This window comes from Pogona vitticeps, chromosome 1 (genome assembly GCF_051106095.1).
Source record: "Pogona vitticeps strain Pit_001003342236 chromosome 1, PviZW2.1, whole genome shotgun sequence".
NCBI classification, from domain to species: domain Eukaryota; kingdom Metazoa; phylum Chordata; class Lepidosauria; order Squamata; family Agamidae; genus Pogona; species Pogona vitticeps.
In genome coordinates this window covers 201,613,040-201,630,846 of record NC_135783.1, presented here as the reverse complement: position 1 = coordinate 201,630,846, position 17,807 = coordinate 201,613,040, and the positions used below count along the sequence as shown (strand labels likewise).

General features: G+C 40.9%; 1 protein-coding gene across 1 annotated transcript in view; it reads right to left on the bottom strand.

Annotated features, from left to right (window-relative positions):
• Positions 1-17,807, bottom strand: part of LOC110088588 (dynein axonemal heavy chain 11-like) — a 269,144-nt gene that overhangs the window by 182,324 nt on the left and 69,013 nt on the right. The window contains exons 28-33 of the mRNA XM_078394150.1: positions 17,388-17,582; positions 13,450-13,527; positions 10,195-10,327; positions 9,951-10,078; positions 5,401-5,549; positions 3,694-3,844 (exon numbers count right to left, since the gene is read on the bottom strand). Of these exons, the coding sequence (XP_078250276.1) occupies positions 3,694-3,844; positions 5,401-5,549; positions 9,951-10,078; positions 10,195-10,327; positions 13,450-13,527; positions 17,388-17,582 (834 nt within the window). The remainder of the gene's footprint in view (positions 1-3,693; positions 3,845-5,400; positions 5,550-9,950; positions 10,079-10,194; positions 10,328-13,449; positions 13,528-17,387; positions 17,583-17,807) is intronic.

Below are 17,807 nucleotides of genomic sequence, written 5' to 3'. Positions count from 1 at the left end.
AAAGTACAACAAACATTAAAAACAACAAATACAAAACCTCCCCATTTTAAACCATCCCCTCAACTGAAGTCAGTTGCTAAAAGAAAGCCTGCCTGAAGAGAAAGGTCTTCACCTGCTTGAGGAAGGAGAGCAAAGATGGAGTCAGTGGGAGAGAGCTCCTAATTCTGGGAGTAGCCACAGAGAAGGCCCTCTCACATATCCCCACCAAATGCACCTGTGAGATTAGACATCTCCAGAAACGGGCACAGTTGGGGTGCCAGTTGTAACTGTGTAAAAATGCACTCCCGGCCACCACCAAAACCTGAGCATCCATGCTCAGGGATGAAACCAGGAGTACCCCCAAGCTGTGCGCATGTGTAACCCTATCCAGTGCAGGATGTATTCTTATTCCATGATCTTTCGACTAACTAGGAGCACCTCTGTCTAGTCTGGATTAAATTCCATTTTCTTCACCTTCATCCATTCACACCTGTCTAAATCTTTGGCTGAAGCCCTTGGCAATTCAGAGCTTATTCCAAGATTATTCACACAAGGAATAGCCCACAAAGGAAAATCCACAAAGACTCAATCCCACTCAGGCTCATTGTAAGTGCCATTGGCTCCCCAACATATCAATTAGCAAAATACCTAGCCACCCTCCTACAGAGCCACATTGGACAAACCTCATCCTACATCAAAGAGGATATTTCATAAACAAGAGCAGCACCCTAAACCTTCACCCCAGTGAGAGACTGATCAGCTTTGACGTAGTACTGTATCCCTATTCACCAAGGTACCGATAAAGGACATTCTGACACTTATCTAGCAGCTCTTTCCAGAACACATCAAGGGCCTTTTCCAACACTGCCTAATGACCAGCTTTCAGTGGGATAATTATTTCTATGAACAGAAGATGGAGTGGCCATGGGGAGCCTCCTCAACCCTTTTATAGCAAACTTCTACATGGAACATTTTGAAAAACAGGCCCTGGCTTTGGCACCCTTCGCACCCACAGTCTGGTTCCGATATGTGGACGATACCTTTGCAATTTGGAACTATGGTGAAGAAAAACTGCAAGAATTTCTAAACCATCTCAATCGCATCCACCCAAATATACAATTCACCATGGAAAAAGAAACAGAGGGCCAACCCCCTTTCTTAGGTGTCATGGTCATACACAAACCTGACCTCCTATTGGGACACAAGGTCTGCAGAAAACCCACCCACACAGACTGGTACCTGAACACAAAAAACTAGCTAACAACACCCATCAATCCCAGTGACATATCATCTCCCCCCCCTTTTCACAACAATACACCCATAACAAAAATATCCTGGTCACCATAATCACCCAATCTCCTGAAAAGGATAAAAAGCTGATCCCAAAGCTACAAATAGTCAGCTATCCCACACACTACACCAGAACACAGAGTTCTAACTCCTGTCCTCTGAAGATGCCGGCCACAGAGAATGGCGAAAAACCTTCAGCACATGGCCCAACAACCTGAAAAACCTACAACAACCAATAGCCCATCTCCTTTATAAATCCGGCAATTGTTCTGATCCTAAAAATTATGAACCTATCACCTGTTTACCTACAGCTTACAAGTTGTTTACATCCATTACTTCCCAAAATATTTATAGTTTTCGCAAATGCAGAGACAGACAGACCATTCTAACAAACCAACAGAGGGGCTTCATTAAGACCTATTATGGCTGCAAAGGATTCCTCAGTATTGAGGCCTTCCTGTTGAACCGTGCTTGAGATTAGTCCAGAAATGTATCAGTGGCTTATATTGGTTAGCAAAGGGCATTTCATTCTGTGACCCACTGATGGCTTCCTGAGATTTTGAGGATTAGCAAATCAATAATAGAATTATTGCTACTATCCACACTTAAAATTAGGTGGCGGACAAAATTAAGAGTCACTTTATGTTGCTGCTTCCGGAGTTGACCTGTCAACATGGTGCCCTCATTGCTCAGGGGACACTCCTTCCAAGACCCCCAGTCAAGGGGTTGGGAAAGACTGATGAAGAGAGATGTTCTCCCATATTAAGTTAGGTTTGAGAAAATATATTACAGTTGACAGATATTCCTAAGCAAATTTACAGCAGTCTCCTAGAACGACTTACTTCTTACCTAAGTGTATATTAGAAAAGCATAAGGAAGCCCTTAGTGAGCTGTGCTTAAGCTATAGGTCAGCACCTGCTGGGAGAAGAAGAGTAATCTCTGAATAATATCCTGAAAATAAGTCATATGATGGAGTTTTGTGTTAGCACTCTTGAACACTCTTCCTCCTTCTTGTACAGAATCTATAAAGGCGAGTTTTATTATTAAACAAAGATGCTTCTAAAGACTTTTGGAAATTAAAAAAACCACCAAATATTCTTTACCACTATTGGAGTGCAGCTGTTTTAAGCATGTGAATGATTAAAAAAAAAAGATATGTAAACCCGATGTCGCTGTGCTGTTCAAAAGACCCACATCTAAGATTGGCAGTTTGTATTCTGTCTCTCTTTTATGCATCACCACAATTTATTTTGATTTCTGGGTTATTTTTCTGGCTTTGTTTTTCTCTCATAGGAAAACTATTTGATCCAGAACGCTTAAAGATACTGATGTAAATAAATAAAACACCAAACTTCATCTAAAAAGCATTATAAATTGCTCAACTTCTGCATTCATCCAGAAGTGCATATGGCATTGTTAAAATAATACAAGGAAGGAGGGGTTTGCATGAATCCCCAGCTGTGCCCTAAACTCTCTGTAATAATTGCAGTCATTTTGCTGGAGTATCTTCACATCATAGACACATCTGTCCAGATGCAGAAGTCTGTACATCACCTGAGAGCTGAACACAGGAAGCATCAACCAGGTCTTAGATTCTCAATGGAAACATGGATATTCTTGATATGTATATCAACACCTAGTATATTGGTAGTTACTTGTGATTAGGATCCATAGTCTTCAAAGAGATCAATAAAGAGAACCACATTCTCTAAATTTCAGTCAACTGCCAATATCTTAAGAAATGTTACACACAAAACTTCCTGACAACAAACATTTTAGTTTTAGCAGAAGAACAGCAGCCATACTTTTTAAACTTTAGCTTGACTTTTCCTCCTATAAATCCAACATGTGGCGACCAATGGTGTGAGCATGTTTAATGCAAGCCCCATGAACATCCAGCCAAGGAGGTGAAACCTACTCACACTGTGTTTTCAGAGTTACTCATTGATCATTGTACGCTAATTCATATCAGGCTGACAGATAAAATGTAAATCACAGTGGGAAAAGCTCCACAGTGGGAAGAGCTTCAGCCCTTAATCAACAAGAAAAAGCATGCAGAAAGGACAAATAGTAGAAATTGTGCCAAAGAAACAGTATTTTTAGGAGTATGGGGGGCAGGAATGGTCAGATTGTAAGAAAGTGCCTGTTCTTTATTCTGCCATCATCAACAACTTGACTATAGAACCACTTTTCTCTCTCTTTTTTAAGTCAGTGAAATTAATTTAGAGGATAGCATCAAACCTAGACCAGGCTTGATTTGTGTCTGCTTTGTTACCTGAATCATTTTTAAAAAATCAAATACACCAAAAACCACGCTGTGATAATAATGAAGTTCCTTCACCCCGGTTCTGCATACTTGAACACTCTCAAAATCATATCTCAGGAAGAGCATCAGACTGAAGATCCTACCGCCGTTCTTGTTACCTGTACCATGCTGTTCTCCGGAATGGGAGTGATGGTTTTTAAGTTGCATCGGACTTGCTCCAAGCAGTAAGGAACATATTTGTCAAAGAGGATGGTTAGGTTTGCTCTTTCAGACTGTGCTTTGCGAGTCTCAATCCAGCTAGTTACGTATCTGTGAAAACAAAGGGACCTTAAGCGTCCTGTTTGCTTTATTCTTACTTCTTTCACTGTAAAGGTTGTAAGAGAGGACGTTTATCAGAGGATGAGACAATTGGTCCAGAAGGCTGTATAGCACTTTCAGGATGTTTCCTTTGCTTATTACATTGCCCCTGTTCTAAACTAAGGGGCATGCGTCCAAAGTATCTCCTTCTGCTAACTAGTCGTGAAGGACCACAGGGTTTAGTGGCACTCACAGTCAGACTGCAGTTTGAAAAATCATTTTTCTAAAAATAACTCCTGCCCAAAGAAAACCTTGTGACACTTTCAAAATAATTTAAAAATATTACAGAAAACCATCTCCCCATTGTCTAGAAAGTTGAGTCATGGCAGCTGGACTTCTTCCTTGATAGGTTGAAACGTTTCGCTACTCCGCCAAGTAGCTTCTTCAGTCTGAGGAGAATTGGTAGGAGACCCGTGATCTGTTGGTTTCACTTCCCCCTGATCTGAAGAGACTCAGATCCCATTTCTGCAGTCCTTCTCCACCCATTGTCATGGGTCGTTGACAGTCATTAACAGTGGTCTTTCTGCTCATGTGGTCCTAATCTTTCTGGAGACTGATGAAAGGGCAGCATGATAAATAGGAGACTGATTGTATCTAAGGCCTCCCCCCCTCTTGAGTGAGGGATTTTTCTATATGCACATATATGGCCTCAAGTCTTGGTTCTTGTCATTGTTTGTCACTGGTGATACTGGTTTAAGTTTTACATCATTCAGGGACCAACCAGAAACATTTTGTGGAGCAAATGCTCCATTTGGAAGATGTCTACTTTGGTCATGTATCACTGCTGGCATAAAGTAACTAATGACTGAGTCTAGTAAATTCCACAGAGGTAATTTCTCCCCCTGAAATTTGAAACAGATTTTTTTTTAAAAAAAGATACAGCACCTTAACAGTGATGTGTTGAGAAAAAGAGCAAATGAAATTAAAAACGGAGGAATTGCCATTTGCGTGCTCTCTCCTCACTTAATCTTAATATTTCTGTCTGGGGTTTTCCCCACATGTGGCAACAGGATTTCACCTCAACATTTATCTTCCTCTCTTGGTTATCCTGACCAGTTCCATACAGGCCTTGCTTGCGACTCTCATAGGATGGGTCTCCCTTTGATTCAGGCACAAGGGAAGCCAGTTTATACAGACTAAAATAATCCATTTATCTTAACTCAGCATTATTTGTCTTGGTTAGCACTAACAGTGACTGAACTTCAACAATTTTTGCATGCATTCCGAAATAGATTTCCCCATTGCTCTCACGGGCTACATCTACAGTATTAATTACATCCATGTGTGAAACCTCACTGGTGAGGTATCTTGTACTGGGCTGGCTTCTGTTTAAGGAAACAGCTGGTCATTTAATGACATCCATCAAGGGTGCCAATGAACGGGAAGAATCTGTTCAGCAACTCTTGAGCCAAGAGTGCAATGCAGCAGGAAAGAATTACTACCCCACCACCAACCCCATAACTATTTGTCTCAAGATGGGTCAAGCCTTTGTTCCTTCTTGTACTTACGGGTTCCAGCCCAGGTCTTGCGTATTCACGTAGAGGATGCCAGCTCTTGATACAGTGGCTGGAGTTGCTGCCCGGAGATGACTGATTTCAAACACGAGGCGCATGGAAGGCGTCAATGAAATCCGTTCATTACTTGCTAGAGTTAGAACCTAAACACAGAATCAAGACGCACATTTGCTTCAATAGTGATTTGCTTTTCAAATTAAGTCATTAAGGTTCTGATTTGGAAAATAAACAGAATCACAGAACACAGTTTTATCTACAGCTAATACACGGGAATATGATTTTTCTTTCAGATGAGCACTCCAGCTACTTGTCAGTTTAAATAATATCCTTTATCATTATGGGTATCCATGATGACATTCAGGAAAACAGCAGAAAGATGAATTAGAGCACAATCAAATAGGAAGGTCTCCCTGCATAAGATGTTTTAAAATTAATGGGAGTAATATTGTTCTACTGTTGCGCAGGGCCATTTATTTCAGTGATGTGGCTGCAAAAAACTTGCCTACTTGATAATTCTCCGATTCATCCCAGAGCAGCCCCGTTGGTCTATTACAGCAGAAAATAAAAGTGTTGTGGTTCCATACCAATGAATTTGGTATCATCATCATCATCTTGGAACTCCAGGGCTGGAAGGCACCCTATGGCTCATCAAGTCCAGAAGGTCAAGTCAGGAAGGCACAGTGGAGGATCGAACTCCCAACCTCTTGTTCTGTAGCCAAATACTAAACTACTGAACTATCCAGCGGTTCTAGCTTTTGTGGGCTGTAGATTGTTGAATCTGATGACGCAGTGTGCAGTGCTAAAAAGCTTGCGTCAAAGTTATTTAATTGTTAAGGTGTTGACTGGTTCTTCTCTTAATTCATTACTTGTTTGTGGAGACCCATACTGTTCAGCATTTTGTTGGTGTGTGTGTGTGTGTGTGAATTCCTACCAACTTGCTCAGCAGTAATCTTAAATAAGCAAAAAGCCATGAAATTTTACCAGCCTGAACACTGGCTTGTTAGCCTTTCCTGTTAATGGAGGAGATGCGGTTTGTATTAGAATAACAGGATGAAGGCAAGACTTTCCATAGTCACAAATGATGAAAACAAAAACTATAGAACCATATGAAAGCTCATGAAAGGATAAGAAATGCATTCAATGGCATTAACTGCAAAATAGCACAAACAATGTGATTAAATGCTCGGGGAATCAAACCAAAGTCTTATAAGCAAGCTGTCTACAAAAGCTCTTACCGGTAAATAATTGAATGAAACTGAGAAAGTCACAAGGCTTTTCTTTCTGTGTTCAGTTAAGAGTTTGATTTTAAAAAAAAAAGGTGTGTGTGTGAAAGAGCACTGAATCTGTTTATGGGTGAAAGGGAGACAGCAAACTGAAATGGAGTTTGAGATGATTCTGTTCAGGCTGAGGTCAGTGGCAGCTCATGGGACAAGGGGGGGGGAACCTCCCTCCTAATATGGCGCAGAGCTGCCTGTGGCTGAAGAGTGCATTAGAGAAATACATTAAAATGCATTGTTATCGTCAGCTAGAATAAAGAGATTAATTTTGTGGGGGGAAAGCAAAGAGTCTGTGGCACTTTAAAGACGGTCATGTTTGACTTGGTGCATGCTTTCATAAACTATGGTTGTGATGGAAGTGAAAATAATCACTCTACCAAAAAATGCTAGGCAGGGTTGGCTGGGCATTAGGTATAAGCAACATATTTGGGATTGCAGCAAATGTTTGCGTATTCATTTGTTATTGTTGTATTTTAAATATCAGGAGATGTGCGGGCTTTTGTGTCTTGGGTCTAAAAGCAACTTCACTGGCTTAAGTATCATGTGCTGTGACTTTGAGGGGGAAATAGATGTCATGTGCTGCTCTGCCTCACACAGCAAAATGTCTTGTGCCTGGTCTGAATCTATGAGATTCTCCGAGTTTCAATGTAATGATAAACCATGGTTTGATGTGAGCTGAATAATTGTAAACCTTGTGACTTCTCGCCTTCCGCTGCCTTTTGCCCTTATCCACTGAATTCCTCCTGCCTTTCTTCTTTTGTAATATACTATATTGACTGAATTGGATGAAGGATGACATTAAGCTGTCCATGGTTTCTATTTCTTCTTTGATGGCAAACCGTGGTTTATGCAAAACATATATTAACTTCTTTATAGAAAGTGGTAAACTTGTTTCACTGAGAATTATGGAGAGGATGGGGCAAAGGAGGAAGGAGTGAATGGGCTCATTTTTTCCCCCATGTAACACCTATACCATGCTTTGGCAATACATTTGAACTACACAACAGGAATCACCTATGCCCTAAGTGGTTTAACAATTATCCAAAAAAAATTGGAAGGTGCAATTTTGTATGTGGGAGCCCTCTGTGATCAATCACATTGAGCTCCCTGGGACTTCCTCCCAGGTAAACAGGTAGGGGTTCCTTTTCCATCCTAGAGCTGAAAGGATTCCAAAGGTAAACCTTCCAAAAGAATACGGCTATTTCAAGATAAACAAAAACATTTTTTAAAAATTCATAATATTTCGGTGGTGAGATCAAGGAAGACGTGATGGCAACATTCAAGCCTTGGAAAATAGGCCACACAAAATATGTTGTGCAGGATCCAATATGATACAACAAAGCTGGGCCTGGATAACCTGTTCCAGTCTGATCCATTTTTATCTTGTATGACTGTACTTGCCATCAGGCACCATTCTTCTGGTGCTCCAAAGGGGCAGGGCAACTCAACACATCCCCTACTGAGCGCTTTAGCTTAAAAGCTACAATAGAGTCCTTAGAATCTAACAACAAGAGCTATTCTAGGAGCTGGTTAGGAAAATGTGATTTAAAGGAGGTTTCTACCATTGTGCGAAATTAGGGCAAAAAAAATTCCCTTTTCAATTTGCACAAAGTATCTCAATTCTAACAGTTTGCTCTCCTGCTGTTGTATCCGTCGTAAAGAAAGACTGAGATACTATACTGAAGAAAGGTGACATTTTAATCAATGAAGATTAATACACATGCACACACAAAATACAAAATGATTCAGATATCTGCTCCTCCCACTTCCAAAGCTGAACCATGACCTTTCCACTTTTACTCTGCATTTCATTTTAGTTAAAGAGACATTTGCTTTACAGAAGAGGAAGAAGAAGAAGAAGAAAAGAGTAGTAATAACTTAAATGGGTACTGAGAGCAAGACTGGGTCATCATGGTTTATATCTATCATACAATCAAAAAAAGTCTGTTATTCTATTGAGGATTTTATTATTGTCTTTAAAGCCCAATTATATTACAGTCAGTTCACAGTGGGTTGGCCAAAGGTAACCTTTTTTGTCTGGCATTCTTTGATTTCTGTCTTTTATATGAAGGATCCTTGGTCATTGCCATACACAACAAATGATCACAAATATTTGTCTAGTAAGCCAGGAAAGTGAGATCAAACCTACCATTAGGGAGAATGAGGTGGCTACCTTAGGCAACAGATTGGAGATGGCATGTAGGAATTTGTTAATTTACTGCTAGGGATGAGGAGAAGTGCTTGTGGGTCCCGGGTGCCAAATTTTTTTGCCGACCTTGGGTATTCTGCACCTTGTTTTGATTATCTAGGTTTCCCATTTGCTCCTGTGCCTCAGGCAGCAAAAATTCATGGGGCTGGCCTGCCAGAGAAACATAAAAGCACTTCCCTTGAGCTTTGAAAGAGGTCTAACAATATTTGTACTGTGTACATTTATCCAACGATCATTTATTTGCAGAAGTTTGTGTTGTTTTGAAAATTCCCAAAACTAATTTGACTAAACATGTTACTAAAATAATAGGTGTGCACACTTAAGGATGTGATGCCTTCATGTTCACCTAAAATATTTGTATTTTACCTTTACACTTTGTCCAAATAAACAAGCAATTTTTAAACACGGCACACAGAAGTGCCAAAGATCAAATCAACCAAACCAAATCCGGGTTAAGAAGCAGCCACCAGTGAAGGACAGGGAGAATAAGACAGACTTAACCGGACAGTTTTAGCGCTTAAGAATCAGCACCAAGTGAATGTTTCTGTGGTAGATGTCCTCATAGGTAGAGCATCTAGATACTTCACCTAGTCGGTGAGGCCAAGGACACTCAAAGCAGGGCCTGAAAAGGAACAGGAAGATTTATATAGGAAAATAAGGTTCCTCAGATACATTTGGGGTGTAAAGGTTGAATTGAGCATTTGATGTTGTACCCAGAAACAAAATAAGAGTCAGTGGAGCTCTTTTAATGTTAGCTATCCAGATATGTTCAAAAGGGCAGGTCCTAGCTGCCATCATCTGCACCTTCTGAAGTTTCCAGCTGTCTTTCCTTAGGTAGCCCCTGGTACAATGCATTGGAGGAATCCAACATGGGTGTTTGTGAAACATGGCTAACATCAGACTGCAATGCCTCTTTCATCTGTAGGATATAAGCATGCCGGAAGGATTTGTTAAATGAAATTGGTGAATGATGTATACAGGGGGCATACAGGCATGGTAATACACACATACAGTTAATGTCAAAGAACACCATTATTAACAATGTGGTTTTCACAAACCTTATTGTCGTCCATTACAGTGTTGAGTGACTCTATCCACATAGGATCAATGTCCCCATCCAGCACAATCCATTTAGGGCCGTCATGGGCAATGCTAGTCAATTCTCTCATGATGGATGAAAACAAGCCTTCAGTGTAATGACAGTAAACATACATTTCATTATGTACTGTATAACATTTACATGTTTTCTATTTGTCAATACTGTATCTGTACTTTGATTAAGAGTATTGTTTTTGGAAATACCATCTTTCCACTCCCTTGTTGATGGATGAAGAAACCCAAAAAGTTCATCCGTGGTCACAGCTTTCGGATTGATGTCATGCCATACCGGCCTCAGCTTCATGTTGGAGTAAGTCACGTGTAATGTCTTTAATATCTAAAGTTAGAACACAGTGTCATGCCAATTAAGCAGTAGCACCAGCCACAACCACATGCCTCAAAACTGTTTTATTTTCTTGATCTGTGTTTCATATAGGACACAAAAGTCAACCTGGCTTTACCACTAAAATGTACTTTAGCCAGCCAAAGATATTTGGCTGTCTGAGGTGGATGAGACAGTATCTGCTCCATCCTTCCACAGGGAAAAGCTAATTGGACTCCCAGATAATTTTTACTTCAATAATACAAATGAGGCAGTACTGCCCACTACCCAGGAGAGAAGCAGGCTAATTTAAGAGATCAGGACAGTTGTGACATACACTTGGCACATGTGGTCATGGGCAAAAATCACTAAATCAACCACCATTTCATTCGGTCTAATGGCCTCCCAGCTGCAGACAAACATTGCTTTTTGCCATGACGTTGCTTCTGACTTACAGGGACCCTATAAATTAGGGATCTCCAAAATGCCCTGTAATTAACAGCCCTGCTCAGGTCTTGAAACTCAAGGCCTGGCATTCCTTTATTGAATCAATCCATCTCATAGTTGGTCGTCCTCTTTGCCTGCTGCAATCAACGTTTCCTAGCATTATTGTCTGGTTCAGCAAGCCTAGTCTTCTCATGATATGCCCAAATGACAACAGCATCTGTTTAGCTGCTTCTAGAAGCCAATAATTAGTCCCTCGTAAATATATTTATTTTATACATGTTTGCTATCTTCATATTGGATGTACACTTCAAGCTATATTCAGAAATAGCCATTGGACCCAGGCTAAATTCCAAGAGTGCTACCCTTACCCCAATCCTCTGTCTCTTCTCTGTGCAACACCTTTTTTCTTTTGTACTTCTTTCACTCTTGCAGTGTCTTCCTCTCAGTACTCATTCAGCTTATCCAAGAAGCATTGCTCCCAGCATCCCCCACCCAGCATGACTTCTGGTTAATGAACACTTGTAGACCTCCCTTCATCCAGAGCATTACATCCTAATTCACAGTATGTACCCTTCTGAACTCAGCTCATTGAAATCTTTAAAATGATATGCCAAAGGACTATAGACCACAAAAATTAATTGAGGTGTCCCTAAGAACCCTCAAAGTTATTTTCCTGTATGCCACATAGCTTATATTCTAAGTGAGACTGGCCCAAAGGTGCCCTCCAGATTTGGTGAAAATCCATATAGCTTTTCCGGCATGGTGTAATAACAAACAGATTCTCAAAAACCTACCTTTATATAATAACAATAACAATAACAATAACAATAACAATAACAATAACAATAACAATAACAATAACAATAACAATAACAATAACAATAACAACAACAACAACAACAACAACAACAACAACAACAACAACAACAACAACAACAACAACAACAACAACAACAACAACAACAACAACAACAACAATAATAATAATAATAATAATAATAATAATAATAATAATAATAATAATAATAATAGTTTTTAATGCCAATTCCGACTTAAGGTGACCCTTTTTCAGAGTTTTCTAGTTACAGACTACTCAGAAGTGGTTTCCCATTCTCTTCTTCTGGGGGCACCCTGGGACTGTACAGCTTGCCCAAGGCCACACAGGCTGGCTCTCCTGGGATGCTCAGTGTGGAATCAAACCTCCAACCTCTGGCTCTCCTTAAAATACATCACGTGACTACTGACAAAGTGCCTGTTCAGTAGTTTTCCTTTCTAACATCTTTGAAGCATTGTCATGGTGTACTTTCTACTGCCTTTTTCTTTTCTTTTTTTTCCCTTTAATTGGAATGACCTATGACAGGCATAAAAGGAATATATAGAAAACAGGAGATATTTTTAGTTATATGTCCTTTGCATTAGCTATTTGTACTTTGTTCTTTTGTACATAAGGAAATACATATAAATGTAGGATGACTAAAATCAGTAAAGTTCCCACAGAAAAGTTAGCTATTAACCAGAATCCTATTAGTCACACTTGCCAGTATAACTCAATCAGCATAAATCTCAGGGGCAAACAGTCACAAGTTAAAGAGTCAGCATAGGCATTTGTTGTTGCACATGGAGTCATGTGAATTTCTGGGTGATCATGTGACTATTATAAATGCCTACACTGCCTTTTAATTTACAGCAATTCACTGCTGAGATTTATACTGATTATATTATGCAGCATGAAATAGTTATAGGAAAATAGTACCTATAATATAATGAGATGAAATCTATGGGCAGTTTGATCTACTTCTAGGAAAGGGAAAGAACTGTTATTTAAGCAGTTTAGTCCCATTGTCTTAAAAATAGATCTGATCCCCCAGGACTAATTTTTTTCTGGACTATAGCCATGAACATGACATTTGATGATATGGTAGCTCACTAACAATATTGGGTTGGATCCAAAGAAGAATAGTAGAAGTGCATAGCAGGCCTTCCTTTCCCTTGCCCCATGGGCCAGTGGACCCTCTGAAACGCCATGGGGGTTACAACAGGACAGAGATGGATGCTTTTCTGCTCATCAATGAAATCCCTGTTATTGAGAAAGCCAGTATTTAGCAACACACTATATCACATTTCTCCAAAGAAAGAAATGTGCTCACTCTGTTTTCACTCTTACTGCCTTTAGGCTCATTTCTGAATATTCTGCACGATTATAGTTAACTGGTGCATTCAAAGCACCACGCCTATAAAGCACATGTAGAAGGAAGTGCTGAAGCTTTGTTAGGAGCTCAGCTGTATGTCCCACAGATAGGCCTAGCCCTACCTTTATGAACAGTGAAGCGGCTGCTTCAGGTGGTAGATGCTGTGGGGTGAGAACAGCGACAGTTGAAGGGCACACACAGCTGATGTAAGTACTACACATTCTCAGTTTGGACTTCAAGTGGACAAAGGCTGCCAGCATTAAAGTAAAATACAGCCTCCAGTTGGGTCAGCTTCTGTACCAGGAATGGGGGATGGAGTGGTGTGGTATATTTTCCATTACCTCAGATGGCAAGACATCTTGGACTAGCCCTACTCATGAGGTATTTCTGACACAACTCAACACAGGATGTTAGTCAAAGGCATTGTAACCTGCATTATCAATTCATGCTCACTTTACTGGTCTTGAATTGTTGATGGAATCAGTGCATTCTTTATTTTACCTGGCTTTTCCCAGTCCCAGCATTTCCAGCCACAAAGACGGAGTGTCTGACAGCCAGTAGTTCTTGCAACTGCATAACCTAAAAGCCATCCAAGGGGGATGAGGGAGAGAAAGGGATATAATGGCAAACACATTTTACAGTCATTGCTAGACGATAAGAAAATGGGAGAATCAAGAAAAAGGATCAAAACATTTTTCTCTCTTATTTCAATAAACACTGACCCAATTTAATATCCCATTTCATTTTTTAAAAAAATTTCTCATTCTACTCCAGGTGTCCCCAACCCCTGGTCCGTGACCTGGTGCTGGTTTGTGGGCTTCGCAGGACTGGGCTGTGGAGACAGATGTCCTGCCTCCCCGCCCACACACATCGTGGGCGTGACGCGCTCGCGCACGTGTGGGTGAGTGGATGTGGCACATTCGTGGGTGGGTGTAGCACGGTCGTGTGCATGTGCATCCCTAGTTACCCGTGAGCATACCACACCCATCCGCACATTTGCGCCCCACCCACAAGTGTGCCACGCTGATCCTTGAATGTGCCATGCCCATCCACAAGTGTGAGGGGTGCCCCTGCCCCCCTGTGCATGCATTCTATCCCCCCAACCGGTCCGCAGTTCCAAAAGGGTTGGGGGCCACTGTGTACTCTATTCCCTAGCAGTTGTACAGTAATATTTACACAACATTAAGCCATAATTCAGTTTTTACATCAATAGAGTTCCGCCTACTCGGTGTGATCACAGTTGTTAGTCTGGTATATTGCATTGGCTATAATACGTTGTTCATTATTTCCTTAAAATTTTTAGCTTGTAAATAAAGATATATCTATTCTAAAATGTGTCAGCCTCAGGTGGCTCATCACCCAGCAAGTGAAAAGCCCTCCCAGAAAAATTTTGGGGGAGGGTCCCTCCACAGACCACAGACAACTGCTTATGCCAGTTGTTTATGAATACAAATTAGTTCATTCAGACTTTTCAAAACTTCCACTGCCTTTTAGTTGTTAATAACAAACAAGCATCTTCAGCTTCCGGTTTCTGGACCTGTTTGTTAAAATTAATCATAATTACTGTTAACTACATTTCCTTATTCAAACGACATGGCTAATAGTGATGGGTTTTTCAGATATTTTTTGGACTACAAATCCCATAGTCATCCATCCTGAGAGTTCTACCTGACAGAAAGGCATTTTACAGGCAACTAAACATGGCTCGCCTGGGAGAAAGGCCTAAACTGGAACACTTGGAGGCTTAGCTAGGTCTAGCTTGATCTAGGCTTCCTGTTCCGGGCCTGGTGCTAGCTGGGATCTTTCTTTCTGAAGAAGAGGCTAGGTGGAACTAGGCCTAGCTAAGCCTCAAAGTCTTTCTTCCATATAAGCCACATTTAGATCTTGTAAGGTAGCGGTCCCCAACCTTTTTAGGACTTCAGACCGACTGAGCCTCTGAGGAAGGCAGGGCACCCCCCTGTACTTTTGGGCGCATGCGCTCGTGCTTTTGGGCACATGCATGAAGTGGTAGGGGAGCGCTCGTCTGCCTGCCAGCACCAGTGTGAGCGCTCCCCCACCCTTTTGAGCAGGAGCAGGAGCGCCTGCATGCCCGCCTACCCACCCCTTTGTGCAGGTGCTCAGGCGCATGCGTGAAGGGGTGGCGGAGTGCTTACGCCAATGCTGTGTGTGTGTGTGTGTGTGCAAAGCAGCTGTGGGGAGGGGAGTGTGTGCGGGGGGGAGTCTGTCTCCGTGGCCCAGTCTGGCTCAGGCCACAGACCAGCACCAGGCTGCGGACCAGGGATTGGCGACCTCTGTTGTAAGTTATCTGTCTCTTAGGTAGACAGCTATGTGGGAGGAAGAGACAAGAGAGAGAACTATACAAGTCCAAGGCTTGATGTAACATGTACATCTCATGCTGGCAAACCACGGGCCCACACATGCATTCTGAATTCATGAAATCTAACATAAAGTTAGCTGAAAGATAACAAGGTTTGAAAATGTAGTTGTTCCTCTATTTTAAAGGAGGCTTGTAGTTTGCTGGGAATTGTAATCCAAAATATCTGGAAGACAATAGAGAAGGGAAGGTCGGCATAAAACACCTAGCAGCAGCAATCATTCAGCCAGATGTCTCTCCTGGGTAAACCTGGGGCTCAGGTGATGATTTCTTGCGTGCAAAGTGTGTTCAGTTACAGCTGCTTCCTTTCCCTCTACATTTTGATACTGGGCATGTTAAGACCTAATTTTTAGTAGGTCTGTCAACCAGTTAAAGGGTTTAGTTATTTCATCAACTGTGTTCAACTGGTTAATTCATTAATGAATTAAAGATACAGATACTTGCACATTATGAAAACGAAGTAGATGACTCACTGTGGAGACTGAATATAGTTTGAGATAACTTACAATATAATAAGTAAAATTAAGAAAAGACTGTATTTAAATTTTTATTTTCCATCCCCTATTACAGTTAGTTAAAAATAAATTGAACCACAGTTCTATAGAGGCCACTTCTATTAATGCTGTTTTTTCTCAAGCACCTGCATGAGAAGTAAAAGACTAAAAAGGGCAAACCTTGCCAAATCTATTTTAGGGAACATTTGAACTCCGAGTTAGAAAGTTCGTTGACCTACTGCTAATTTTGTCATTTAGCAAAATCTGGATTCAGAATATTAGGAAGTGGGCGCTAGATATATGGAAAACGCTCCCCTATGAGCTCTTTACATCCAGGCACCAGTCAAGATCATCCATTGTAGTTCAGAGTCCAGAAGGCTTTTGTACAGAGTTGTTTTATTCTGCTGTCATATTAAAACTGCAGCCCTAAACACGCTTATTAAGGTATGAATTCTATTGAACATAATGGGGTTCTGAGTAAATATGCCGACAGGCCTGGCCCATGGTTTGAGCGGGGGGGGGGCTCAACCTCCTGCCTACTTGGAGGAACCCATCTTTCTTCTTCTTTTTTTCCTTCACCTTTAAAAAAAGTTGCTTTTATTTACTGTTTGTTTTTAGCTATATTTATTTAAAATGCTATTTGCTTTAAACTGACAATTAAGCAAAAAGAGAGAGAGAAATCTATATATCTATAACAAAACAGAGCTAGAGCAATTCTTAGTTAGCCATTTTGTTTCCTTTTTCTTAGTAGCATTGTTGGAAGAGTGTGTGTATTTGTGGGGTGTGTGTGTGTGTGACACCAGTAAACAAGTCTCTCTTACAAATATCGCTCAGCTACTAAAAGGAACAAAGAAGAGAAACCAAACTGGTCTGTTTTCTTCAGTGAGGCTTCTGTGAAAAGGCTTCCCTCAAAACCAAATTATAGCAGCACGATAATGGCATGGAACAGGGCACTCACTCTGGTGACTCAAGTATGTCATTTGCGGAAAGGGCAGGCAATGACAAGACAAGAGTAATGAACGTACGCTTGTCACCTCCCTCCTCTGTAACCCCAGCAACCCAACCAGTTCTACTTCTCCTCCCAAGAGCAGAACGTCTCGCCTCCTTCGTCAGTCCTTCTTGAACTTTTCTTTGGACAAAAGCCCACTTAGAGCTAATTTAAACTTGTGTGTGTTTATGACTGGGATTGATGTCTAGGGGAAGCTAATACAGTAAAGGACTAAAATCGTTTTAGAAACCTTTAGACTAAGGTTTGATAAAATCCAGATCATCAAAAGCTGAATGTAAGAACTTTGATAGGTAGAGCTGTTGCTTTTCATCACATGTCCTCAGATTATTAATCCTATAAAGCTGGAATTATTACCTGATATGACAATAGAGACATTAAATACATTGGCTCCTTGTAGCAAGGAAACAGGAAGCCCACTATGTTCTGCTTTCGCTTAATGCAGAACCTTGTAATGGCCATGGCCAGATGTTGAAACCGACTGACATCAAACAGGGATCATTATAGCATGCAATCACCCCATTTAGAATTTTCAACAAGCTAAGCAGAAAGCCATTATTTCCACCTTTAGTATAAAGTTTTCCTCGGGCTGTAAATGGAGCTCTGCAACGGACTGGCGTACCAGCTGTTCCAACTTCAGATCCCTTTTCGGTGGGACTTCCAGCAATGGGAACAAATCATTGATCAGGCCCAGAAATATGGGGACATCATTAGTGACTAACTTGGGTAGATTAAAATCCCTGAGGGCTCTCATCAAAACCTTCAGAAAGATCAACATCAGACCATAATTAACTGAAATAATAACAAACCATAATATAAGGCATAAAATTAACAAACATAATGAATTAATCATACTTAAACAATTACAACCCATATGGCTTGTTAAACTCAATCTGCTACCTGCAGTGACATTGACTGGATTCTGTAAATGGAATGCTACAACACCCTCCCAGCCCCCATCGCAGGGCAGTGACATAGTTTTATG